This window comes from Microtus ochrogaster, linkage group LG5 (genome assembly GCF_000317375.1).
Source record: "Microtus ochrogaster isolate Prairie Vole_2 linkage group LG5, MicOch1.0, whole genome shotgun sequence".
Taxonomy (NCBI): Eukaryota; Metazoa; Chordata; class Mammalia; order Rodentia; family Cricetidae; genus Microtus; species Microtus ochrogaster.
The window spans coordinates 53,732,984-53,746,085 of NC_022031.1; the positions used below are offsets into that span (position 1 = coordinate 53,732,984).

The 13,102-nt window shown below is 36.5% G+C and overlaps 1 protein-coding gene across 2 annotated transcripts in view; it reads right to left on the minus strand.

Moving 5' to 3' along the window:
- Positions 1–365: 365 nt before the first annotated feature.
- The window catches only part of Rb1cc1 (RB1 inducible coiled-coil 1), a 66,756-nt gene continuing 54,019 nt past the window's right edge, over positions 366–13,102 (minus strand). For both annotated transcript variants that reach the window (XM_005362244.2, XM_026786581.1), the window contains 9 exons: positions 12,174–12,339; positions 10,412–10,520; positions 10,082–10,322; positions 8,839–8,887; positions 7,829–7,876; positions 5,522–5,580; positions 3,412–3,548; positions 2,437–2,507; positions 366–1,667 (listed from right to left, as the gene is read on the minus strand). In XM_005362244.2, the coding sequence (XP_005362301.1) occupies positions 1,590–1,667; positions 2,437–2,507; positions 3,412–3,548; positions 5,522–5,580; positions 7,829–7,876; positions 8,839–8,887; positions 10,082–10,322; positions 10,412–10,520; positions 12,174–12,339 (958 nt within the window). In that variant the 3' untranslated portion in view covers positions 366–1,589. The remainder of the gene's footprint in view (positions 1,668–2,436; positions 2,508–3,411; positions 3,549–5,521; positions 5,581–7,828; positions 7,877–8,838; positions 8,888–10,081; positions 10,323–10,411; positions 10,521–12,173; positions 12,340–13,102) is intronic.

A 13,102-nucleotide genomic window follows, 5' to 3' on the forward strand; every position in this document is an offset into this window, starting at 1 on the left:
ACTAAGACTCAAATGAATTTAGCTTCTTGGGAATGTTTTGTTTCTCTTCTAACAAAATTATCTCAGCTTTCATTTTATTATGAGATGTGTGAACACTGACAAGATGAATGTGAATGCACCATATAACAAAAATAATCAACAACCACAACTAACATTAAGATCAGTATTGAGGAGAAATTTAGTGTGTTACAGCGATGATTCCAATAATTCTACAGCATAATACCATATATTAAATCTGAAGAGTATTAAGTAAAAAGGCCTGAGACTCAGACACAAACACAATTGTTAAAAAGAAAATAGTCATTTCTGATATACTTGTAGTTACTCCATAAAGATGTCATGGAAGGATTGAATAGAAACGTATGAAATCATTTGTTCATTTATTCAGTAATGTTGTCAAATTCAGTATTCTATACACTATGTTTATTCTATTTTCGTTCTATTAGATTACATACTTATAAAAATATCCAACTTATTTTATGAAGAAATTAAATATTTCTGAAAAAGAATTTCTTACTGCTCTCTAGCAATAACCCTGAAGACATTCTCTCCAATCAATCAGCTGCTTCAGCACAATTAACACAGTGCCAGTTTCTAAAGCCCAACTTTACAGGGTTCCCTTCCAGAGAGCACCACTTCACTGTTACATATGATACAAACAATATTTTTATAATTAACACGTTTCTCTTTGATACAGACATTTTTTACCCTTCCCAGCAATCACACAAATAGATTAGAAATGTAACCTTCAAAAGGCACACACATTTACACTTTCAATTCTTTATTGTCTTAAAATTGTACAGGTCCTTTACAATACAGTAATTTGTTATTTAAATGACCTCTATATGTTAATGTACAATGAATATCTTTATGAGTTCATCAATATGATTATTTGAAACAGTTCTAAGATGCTGAGACGTCTGAGTCCTGCACTTGAAAATCTCAGCGGTGCATACTCTCCTTCCCCAGAAGAACGATGGGCTGTCTGGAGAATGCTTCTGAAGATTGCTCATCATTTATGGTTGATCTTAAAGTCAGTCAAATTACACCGTTATTTATTTTTTGAAACATCAAAGGGCATTTTAAAAAATTAAAGAATTTGCGTTAGCAGTCTTCTGAGGCAAACTCAAAATTATGATTATCTGCATGCAGTAACACTCCTCTTTAAATAGTTTGGAAGGATTTATACATTTTATAAAGTACGTGTTAAAGAGTGAAAGGACTCTTGAGTTCACAAGAGAACAGATGCTGGTAACGACAACACTGGTATCTATCAGCTAATGTTTATTAACAGGCAATTAACGAGGCTAGTCACAAGCCACAGTGCAGACTCCGCCCTTGAAGAAATTAACTAGTTTGGTCCGCATTTCTAGTTATTTGGGTGGAAACAAAACAAAACCATTTCGATTCAGCCAAGAATTTTGATGAATTTATTGTTCTTAAGATGTATCCACTTAAATGTGCAGATCACCAATGAAGTATACTGTTGTGTTGACTTTTGTAAAAACAGGATGGCCAGTTGTTTGAGTGATTTATTAGCACTGGAGGACAAATCAGAAAATGGTATCAGATGTAGATTTCTTCTGTGGCTATACTTTCTTATTCCATGACACAGCTTTCACCCTGTAAAACTTTGTCCCCAAAGGAACTTTAAATCTGTTTTGTGCCTAGGAGGGAAAGAAAAAAATGAAATCATTGAATGACTAAATCAACTTATACAAGTCCCCTTCAACCGCACTGCTTACTGCTAGAATATTGGGGAGGGCCGTAAAGTAGGATCTTTACTACAGACTACAAAGGATAACGCTCTTTTGTAAGGTAACTAACATTGGCGTGGAGGGTGGGGTGCTATAACTCCTCCTCTCTCTAATGCAGTCTTACTATATACCCTTGATGCCCTGCATTCACTATGCTGATTAGACTCGCTTCAAATTTGCAGACTCCCAAAGGTTAGGATTACAGGCATATATATTCATAACCCAGAATGGCTTAAAACTATTGATCCTTCTGTCTCTGCCATGGCTTCTTAATTGATATGATTACAGTGTACTACCAATCCTGGCTTGTTAATTTCAGTTTAACTTCCAACTCTGAGAGCATCTTTCACCAATGGGGTAGCATACAGCAATGAGTAAAGACTAACTCTATACACAGAATTCACTTTTGCTTGCAGTTATGCAATGTGCTTTCAACATGAGTTACACTAGCTGTTCTGCTTTGTAGGTGAATGGAATGTTTGTAATCTATCTCTTCTACCTAAACACAATAGCAATACTTACAAGATTTCTGGCTTAAGCTAAATTTAATAAAACTCAAGCTCTAATTAAACTTAGCAAAAAATCTCAAAATACTAGTAACTATTTCCATACAATAATATCCCTAGGTTATAGGGTATAATGACAGGGTATAACTATAGTTAAAAGCTATAGTTTTTACCTTTTTGGCTTGACAATATTCCTTTTCCATTACTTTTCCAAGGACCCAGGGTCGTCGAGATGCACCTGAAGCTAGTGAATAAATTGTTTATTTACTCTTCAAAGTTCATGGGAAAAAAAGAACTGCAGAATCAAAATAGTAATGGTGTTCTCAAGAACATTCAATATCCATTGAACATTCTATAGCATTGAAATTACTAAAACTAACTTTTTTATTTACTGAAAAAAACAATCTGTTGCACTTTCCAACATGCAAATATACGGGTGCTACTCCCTCAAAAAGTGATACTCCCCTCAAGGAACACTAGCAAACTAGGTGGATATCATGAGCAAATAATTAACTCGACACTGCCACCTACTGAAGGAACTATTATGATGACCTCTACTTCTCAAAGTGGTAAAACAATTCTAGGGTTCAAGTGAAAACAGATTTCTGTCCTTCAGTGTGGATTGGAACCTGCAACCACAGTGCCTAGCACAGCAATGTCAAAACAATTGGGATTCAGTAAGCAATTAATAATGAAAAACCAAATTAAATCCTGAAGTGGACTTGCTGTGCAGAGAGACCAAGAATGGTGGACAGTACAGGACACCTAATGAGAGGCAAGCCCTTTCTTTCAGGACTATAGTAGCTGTGCACATTTCCAGATTTACATGTTTAGAAATGTACATAGGAAATAAATTAAATTAACCATATGCTAATTGTCAACAGAATGAACATGAGAATTCTTACTTATATCATGTTTGAATATGTATACCATTTGATCAGTTGATCTGCTGGAGAGCACTACAATCAATTTTAGATTTATTAAGATTTATTAAGTCCATAAAACTTATGTAACTAATGCAGATTTTGTAAAAAAAAAGTGAACAATATTTCCTCCAAATGACTTACTTTGTGTATATAATACACAACATGAGGCTATATATATCCTCCACTCAAGATTAATATTTTAGAACTGTATGTGACACTTACCTCCCTCACCTGGTTTGAGGTCCAGGGCAGGAAGAGACTCTGAATGCAGAAAATACAAAGTAGGACTAACAGTAAACAACACATAATTGTCATGCCGTTCATCTAGGATGATGAGAACCAAATCTCCCACCTGAAAACTAAGGAGAGGAAGGTTACTGTCCTAGAGAGAGTTTATCACATGTGATACAAACTTCATAGTATCCAGCTGGCTCTGAATCTGTGGGTTGTATAGCCACAGGATTCAGCTGTCCAGGTGTAACTGCTATGGAAAGAGGTCAGTGTCTGCTGACCACGGAGATGCGCACACAACTTCCCTTTGTCAATACACCAAGTGGTACAGGTTAAAACTATTAGTACTGCATTTGCATTAGGTGTTACAAGCAATCTAGAGATAATTTAAAGTAGATAGGATGCGCATACAGGACACACACAAATACTGTACAATAAAATAGAAGAGATTGGAGAGGGTGGGAAGCTGTCACAATGGGCAAAGGAATCTTTTCACAGATTTGATGTCCTGAGCTCAGTTCCTAGAACCCAATGGTGGGAGAAATCTGCAGACTGTTTCCTAACCTTCACATGCATCCTGTGATGTACACCCATTGGGATGACTTGAAGGTCCCCATAAGTCCCTTGCATTTAATTGTACAGATGTTCAAATCAACAGCAAGAAACTTTTAAAAACCAAAAATTTTCTTAATAAAATTTTCATTATCTAATTAAAGGAAAGAAAAGAAAAGAAAAAACGACCACATTTTTATCAGGTAGGAGAAATATTTAGCCACGGGATAAGTTTCCCTCCGTAATCTTTCATTTTATACAAAGAAAACAGTCTGACACTCTTTATTCTAAAAGAAAAAGCAACTGAATTAAGTCCATGTGTTCAGGTAGGTCTCAGAAAGTCTCAGTATAAACCTTAAAGAACATATGAAAATGAAGTTGCAACTGCTTACATTCACTTACTAGTGTCTACCTGTCAAATTGTGCTCAAAATATTAATGGGTTCTAGAGAGCCTCAGATTTTAGTTGTCAGGGTAATCTTCTGTGTTAGGTTCTCTACCTGACAAATCAGTTATCAAGCTTTCTTTCCTTCCCTTTTCTTGTTGTGAGCATAGCCCTTTATGGTTGAGCCACCTCTCCAGTCTTCTCTTTTGAGACAGGCTCTTGCTATGTGATCCAGGCTGGCCTTTGACTTGCAGGCAACTATCTCTGGCCTTCACTTTCTCAGCACTAAGGCGACAGGCGATGACACAAGCATGGTGTAAGAAGAGTCTGAAATACTGCTGCGATGATGGGGTAAGCACTGTTTGAGTGAACTGTAAAAGCTTAAATATTAAGCTTCTGAGCCAGTTATATTAAGCTCATCTCATCTTTTAAATAGCAATAACTTGATGTGCAGCTAATTAAGTACTGAGAGCCATCCTGACATTTCATCACTAACAGAAGATAAAACAGGGCCAGAACAGATATCTAAGAACCATAAAAAAGTAAACAAACAAAAAATCTCAAACCAATTAACAACAAAAATCTATTGTAAGTACAATCAAGGTCTTCACAAACATTTAATTCAGAAGCTGGGCCCTAGGATCCACTCCTTTCATCCTAACATCTGAGGCAACAATTCAAGAAGATGGTGTGTGTGGGTCACACCAGCCTGGGCTACCTTGTAAAAAAACCAAATAAATGTTTAAAACTTCAGCAATTCTTGAACAACAGGCCAGGCTTCACGAGCAGCTGTGCTGCTTTTCTTTATTACTCTGAAGCTCCTGCCAGATAACCCACAGGAGAAACAACTACTTCAACAGGTTAGATTAATTTGTACCAGATAAGCTATAATGTCAAACGAGGACTAAGGAAGTTTTTTTTCAGAGTAGATGGCAGCTCAGGTATTAGCCAGTACAAGAAATGCTGCAAGCATTTTATGTCAATGACACAACGCTAATGACCCAGAACACAGTGCGCAGGGCTCCAGGATAATTGTGAAAACCCTTGTTTTCCAATGAGCTTTTACACAAGGCACCAGCATGGTCTAAATGATCATTGTGATGACAATGTCTTCATTAACTAATAATTTGATTCAAAACTCACAAAATAAAAATTAAATACTTACTCTCGAATGGCTATTTTTTCAGAATGCCTTGAAGACACTGAGGACATGCTCTGAGACATCTGGGACAAAAGAAGGAATCACACATGAGCTGCACACATCTAAAATACCACACCCCCCAGAAACGTTCAAGCGGAAAAGACCCCACTTAAGTAATATTTACATTCAGGAATAAGTCAGCAATGAAATCTAAACTTGGTGTACCAACTTCATTCATCCCCTTCCAAATACTATCTGGTAGAGAGCAGAGCTTAGAGAACGAGGAAGTTTACTGACTAGGAAGGCCTCACATCTTGCAGAGATTTGATAAAATTAACCAGACAAATGACATACATTCTACCAGTGAAGTTCAGTCTTACACAGGTTCACTCTCTAAATAAGGCTCTGAGCGTAGAGAACAACATATAAGTACTTCTGTGTGGAGATAGTGGGAAAGCACACTTCTCTAGAAACCAGGTATGGATGCATGTGCTAGCTCTCTGGGTCATGTGGGAGTATCTGTTTCTCTTGTTACTACTATCCTACATGCTAGAACAAAGCAGCTTAAAAATGGTTCTTAAACCCTATTGTCCTATGAAAACAAAACAACAAAATATTAGTAAAAATCTCGGCCAAATGGGGCTTATTTTCCCTTAGGGACACTATATTAAAAAATGTATTAATTTTTACCTTAATTTGTAGTCTATAGGTATAGAACATCTAATTTTTGTTGTTTGTATATTGGCAAAAGAAAAAAAAAGAGAGCCTGTCAATGGTGGTAAAAGCCTTGCTGGAATTACTAAACTCTGGAGCTAGGACTATGCACTGCATGCAACTAGAAAGATGCTGTCTCAAAAACAAAGGAAAAGAGAGGATATGCTTCACTACTACATTTACTTTTGTTTCTTGACATATCACAGAGATTCTCTGTGTAGCCCTAGCTGTCCTGGAACTCACAGAGATACACCTGCCTCCCGAGCACAGGGATTACATGGATAGTTAATTGTTTCTGAGACAGCTTCTTTCTTATAGCCCCAGGTGAAGGGACACTTTCTATGTAAACTAGGCTGGCCCACGACTCAGAGATTTGCCTCCCTCTGCCTTCTGAGTGCTGGAATTAATGGTATGTGTCACTACAGTGGGCTCACTGTTACCTATTACAATAATCAATTTCAGGGGCCAGTAGAAATGGTTAATTGGTAAAAGAGCTTGTAGCATAAGCCTTGGGACCATGGTGGAAGGAGAGAACCAACTTCTAAAAGTTAACCTTGTACAACCATTATGTATTGTGATATGTATAAAAAATTGTTTTAAGTGCAAGGAACACAATCTGATTTAGGGGGAAATAAAGTAAAATATGATTGTCTCTACAGTGGGCTGCCAGAGGAATTAAAAGTCACAAGGGCATATCTAGCTATCTTCACATACAAGATTCATCAGAGTAAATATAAATGTTAAAAAGCACTCCTAATTCATTCAACTATATGCACAAAGATCACAAACACAAATAAGGAACTTCAAGAAATATAGTTTTCTTAAATAAATTACTATATTATTTTTCATTTCCCCCTCTAAATATTCTAGTAAGGTCTACTTGGTTAAATTTCCACGAGGATTATTTTCAAGTCAAGAAAAACAGGATGGCGCTGGAGAGATGGCTCAGTGAAGAGCACTGATTGCTTTTCCAGAGGACGTGGGTTCAGTGTCAACATCTACATGATGGGTCACAACTACCACAGGCACACACAAGGTACACATACAGAAATGTGGGCAAAATATTCATACATACATCTATGGTGTAATTCTACAACCAAGTATTACTCTGACCTGACTTCATCTACTGAGAGCCAGTGAGGGCCAATGTCCAAATGGCTTTACAAACACTAGTATGAGTTAATAATATACATTCTGGGCTGGCAAGACGGCATAGCAGGTTGAAGGCACTTGCCCCTAAGCCTGATGACCTGAGTTCAACCCCGAAGCCCAATGGTCACAGAACGTATTTTGTGAAGTTGTCCTCTGATTTCTGTACTCAAACCATGGTGGCACATATGCTCCCTTCCTGTTTTAAGTGTGTTTTAAAAATTGGTGGAAGATGTCTATAACTTTATAGAAACTGGGGGCTGGAGAGATGGCTCAAAGGTCAAGAGCACTCTCCAGAGGCCCTGAGTTCAATTCCCAGCAACTACATGGTGACTCACAACCATCTGTAATAAGATCTGGTACCCTCTTCTGACCCGTGGGCATACAGGCAGGCAGAACACTGTATACATAATAATAAAATACATTTAAAAAAACAGTTTTGAAAAAGACATAACCAGAGACTCTTACCAGCCTCTGATTTAACCGCTTGTTTTCTTCTTCTTTCAGCTGCAACGTCTGCAGGGAGAGAGAGCGAGAGAGAGAGCCATGGTTTACCCGGAACAGCTAGCAAGGCTCTCATCTTTACACTGTGTGTATGTATGTCCAGAGACTTTAACTGTTCTCATCACTAATCACTTTATGAGAATGACAACACTGGCTACACTGTCCCAAGACTTGCTTTCTCAAGTTTTCAAATTTTGTCATTAGCTGTGGAATTTTAAACACACAATAATATCTGCACTTGTCAGAAAAGATTCTCTAGTTCAGAGGTGGAGCCTGCATTACAGTGTATTACTACATGCTGTGTGATTCTAAGCTAAACAAAAAGGAAAGATGGCCTAATCATTTGAATAAGATGAGACGGCCTGACTTTGGGATACTGTCACACATCTAAGCTTGTAAAGAATGAAGACACTGGTAAGAAACTTTATGATGCCAAGAATGAAACTAGTCATGGAGAGTTCGTGCTCTTTTCAAAGCACTTTTGATTCATAAAAATTGTCCAATTTTTTATCTTTTTATTTATGGTATTCATGTCTATGTGTTTCTGTGAGTTTGTATATACAATTTTGTTTGCAACTGGAATTCCCTTACTGCCAACTTGTCTTCTTTGCTTTAATTAATATTTATTAAAAACTTTATTACTTGAATATTTATTTTCTTATATTCTTGCTAATATCAAAAAAGAAAATCTTTTTTAAAAAGCAAATGTAATGAAATTCTTAATCTATTGGTTAATCACTGTTGATTCCTGGGCTGTCATTAATAAAATGTATGCTCTTTTCTGACTCTATAGATGACATTCACTGACCCAATTGCTAACTGTTAATGGAGAACAAATGACAAAAGACAATAACAAAATATTTAATTCATACAGCACCTCAAAATGTACTGGTCTCAGAAAGAAAAGCATTTGAGTGTTTTTATTTTGTACTTGTCGTCATATTAGACAAGCACTGTACAGAATGTCTGCTCACCCGCTCTAGAAGCATGATCCTCTGCTTCTCTTCGGATAGCGTGTTTTCTCTGAAAGTGGGAGGATATTTGTTAATAAAGTTTAAGAACTTTAAAACTTTGAATTAGACAAACAGAATTTTAGAAGTTTAGCCAGGTGTGGTAATGCAGGAGGCAAACAGGTGAATTTCTGTGAGTTCAAGGTCAGCCTGGTTTACACAGTGCCAGGACAGTCTGAAGTAACCCAGTTTAAAAAAAATAAAAAAAATTAGAAACTTAAATACTACTACCAATTCAGATAACTTTAGTAGAATAAGAACTTGTACTAAATTTTTCAAAAGTAACCCATATAGATCAGAATAGCTATTAATCTGTATGTAAACTCAGATACTTCCTAAAATAATAAGCAAAACTTTGTATACCTTTTTATATAATTTCTTCAAAAATCCATACTTTCCCAGATATTAAATATGTTTTTATCTCACTCAATTCATTTCCAAAGAAATATATATGATGCAATATAACTCTCTGCAAATATTATGGGGACTGTACCTTATTGTCTATGCATGTGTGTGTGTGTGCGTCTGTATGAAGACCACAGGTCAGCATTGGAGTCTTCATTGAGAGGGCTTGCTACCATTTTTTGACTTTTCTCATTGACCCTGGAGTTCAATAATTCTGCTGGCCAATGAGCTCAAGATCTGCCAGTCTCTGTCCCCCATGCCACCACCATCACACTGGGAATACTAGATAAATGCTCTCATGTGCCTGGCCTTACACTGAGCTTTCTACATTGTTTTAACTGCCTCTCCTGTATATATAGTTAGGTTTATTTCCCCCTGCAGGTTGTTTCCACTCTGGATTAATTTGTATCATTTATGACTTCTAATTTCAACACTCTCTTAGTGTCTTTTACTTTGTCCTTTTTAAAATCACACTTTTACATGGGCTGAGAACAATTAGTAAGGTAAAGAGGCAGGTGGATCTCTGAGTTCAAGGCCAGCCTGGTTTGCAAAGCCAGAGCTTTTAAACAAATAAACCCCATTATCACAAAACAAAAAATATTAGAGAATATTTCCTTTTTTGTTTGTTCTGTAATTTTAAAACAGAGCCTCAACTAAACTGTGTACTGTGGCCTTGAACGTGGAGCTTTCCCCTGTGATCTGCCTGCCTTGGCATCCTTCAAGGCTGAGATTAGCTGCCTGTGACAGCAGGCTCAGGCCCAGTGTGGCCATGATGAACACAGTGGAAGACAGAGCTGCTTACTGGACAGACATCATGCTTGTCTCCATCGCTGAATCCACCCTTCCTTCATCAGCTATCTCCGTGGCTGCTCTCTCTGTCTCCCCAGGCAGCTCAGGTGCACAGGCCCCATAGAGCTCTGGGGCAGCAGCTGCAGAGGCCGAGGGAAGGAAACTGCTGGTGCGCAATTTGCTCACTTCCTCTTCAAGCTTCTTCTTCTCTTCAAGCAAACGAGCTCGGTCTTCAGAAAGGGACTCTATCAAATCTAAGACCCCAAGTTAAAGAAGCATTACTTAATAATAAATAAGTGCTTTACAAAAAATTTTTAAAATCATATTTTAAGACACCACTAACCTTTATCACGCTCTTGTTGCTGCATTGTACTTTTTAATTTATCACTGAGATCATTTATTATGTTTTCTTTCCTCATTTTCTCTCTTGTTAAAACAGTGTTAAAATTGGTCTGAAACAACAGTAAGAGTCAATCAGCTTCACACACTTAGCAGCCAATGCTATGAAAAAAGGTTGCAGGTAATCTTTTCTGAGGTATATTATGGAGTCACACAACAAAGCTAGTGGTATGTATTCCAATAAAGGTTATATTTTCTTGGTTCAGACTTAGTATCTTGAAAACAAGTTTTATTTTCTCATTTTGCCTGTACTATTAGAAGAAAGGTATTAGCAAATGCTTGATATTTTAGGGAAAATAGTAAAAGGATGCACAACATAAAGAGTGCTGTTGCATGCATGACTTTTTCTTTGGGTAATTTTCCTTTTTCTGATATCTTTGATCTTTGGCTAACTCACGATTACCACACTAGCATGAATTCTCTTTCGGTCTTACTTTTGCGATGGCCTCTGGACCCGTACAGTAACGAGACTTATTAATCCCAAGGTTTCACCATTTCTCACTGCAAAGATGTTCACATACCCAATTGCTTAGAGGGCTCTTATAACTGGCAATTTTAATTACAGTTTCATTTACAAAAGAGGTTGAATTTGTTTATAAGAGCTCATTAAAGTCTTCCTAAAATAGAAGACACACGAGAGAACAACCTACCCTAACTCTTTTATCAGCTTTGCAGACCTCCTTGCCTCCCACTTTCAGGAATCCATTAATGGCAACACAGAGATTTAACTGATTGCTTTAGACAATATCTACTAGTAAAGAACAAACTAAATTATGATTTCAGGCAAGGGAGACACTGAAAAACCTCTAAAAAGGAAACATTAATAATTAATAGTTTAGGGTCAGGAGACATTAACTTGGGAGGCAGAGACAGGCAGATCTTTGTGAGTTTGAGGGCAGTGTGGCTACAGAGTGAATTCCAGGACAGCCAGGGTTGTTACACAGAGAAACCCTGTCTGAAAAAAATCAAAAATAAAAATTAAAAAAATGTAGCTTAGTACTATTAAATGTTAATATGTAGAAAATTAATGCATATAAAAGCATATTAACCATTTTGAAAACTTTTCTATTTCTGTAATATGAAATGGATTAAGATGATAATCAAAATTTATAATAAGCAAATTTACATAAAAAGGAGTAGTGAGATTAAGAACCAATTGGCCTTTATTTGAAATTGTTAGATATCTTAGAAGTCATCTCTAGCATTTTTTTAAAACACAATTTTTAACTTAAGATAATTCAGATAGTTGTTAGCTCACATTTTTTTCAGTTAAATCAATTAAACTGATTCAGTTAAATCAGCCCCTAATCCATTATGGGAATATGAAATCCAGTATGCTCTTTTATTTTATTTATATTTTTTGAGTATGTGCTTATGAAAGAACACAGTGAGAATTTGCAGAGAAAGAGCCTAGTCAATTACATGTAGAATGAGTTGTGCCAAAGAAGCTCTAAGTTCACATGCTCAAAAGCAGAGATTCCATGTCAGCCTGAGCTGAAAATTCTTACAAAGTCTGCTAGCTACAGTCATGTGACAAATCACTGTTAAGTTTTCCTTCTAAATAAATGCTTTTATTATTAAGAAAATCAAAGAAAAATTAAGAAAACCAAGTAATAGAAACAAACTAACATCTAAGAACCCTCCTCAGCTGCACAGAGAACTAGCTTGGCTGGCTTCTATCCTGCTTCCTCAACTCTGAAACACACCTGTTGTTCAGCAATCAAAGATGTTCGGACATTCTGCATTTCTTCATTCTTTCTTTTTTCTTGTTCTTCAAGCTGTTCTAGAAACTTAGCTTTTTCTTCCTGAAGCTTCTCTTGAAGTTCAGCAACTAAGCTTGAAGAATCTTCTCTGGCTGATTCAAGAGCAGAACTTAAAAATTGAAAAGAGAATTTTTAAAAACAATTACAAACATAATCACAATCTATCTATCAAATATTATACTTAGGCTATTTACTTCCCAGAAACCCATGATAATGGGAAATCTATTTCCATGTGAATCCTGTCCTTAGGACTGAAAAGTAAACTATGAAAGTATAGGCATGTTAAGTAACATGGCTGATGACAGCAAGGAACGTGGCCCTATGGTGTTATCAGGGCTTCCACAAGCATCTATGAAACCAATGTTCTTCTCAGGCACTTTAAAATTCAGCTTTTCTACCCCTAAAACTGAAGAGGAAGCACATACCAGCTGACTTTAGATGGAAAGTTTTACTTTCCATAACATAAATTTTTGGCTTATTTTGATACTCAATGAATAAAAGTGAAGCTAAAATGAATTCTCCAGACAAAGGAAACGTATGTAATTCTGAACTGACTTGTTTCATTCAGTCAAAATTTGCTCATCTTTTAGGAGTTGCTGACAAGGCAGCAGAGATAAGAATGGGCAAGTAAACAAAAGCAATCCTAAGTAAATGATTACACCTTGGTTACTAATCTTAAATCTTAATTTGCTTCCAACCTTTAAAAGATTCCTAAAATTCGGCAATGACTTTTCTGTTTCTATATTGTGAAATACATTAAGGAGTATAGGTATTAGGTCTTCTTGGAAGTTCTGGTAGAATTCTGCATTGAAAGCATCTGGACCTGGGCTTCTTTTGGTAGGGAGGTTTTTTATAACAACTTCTAATTCTTC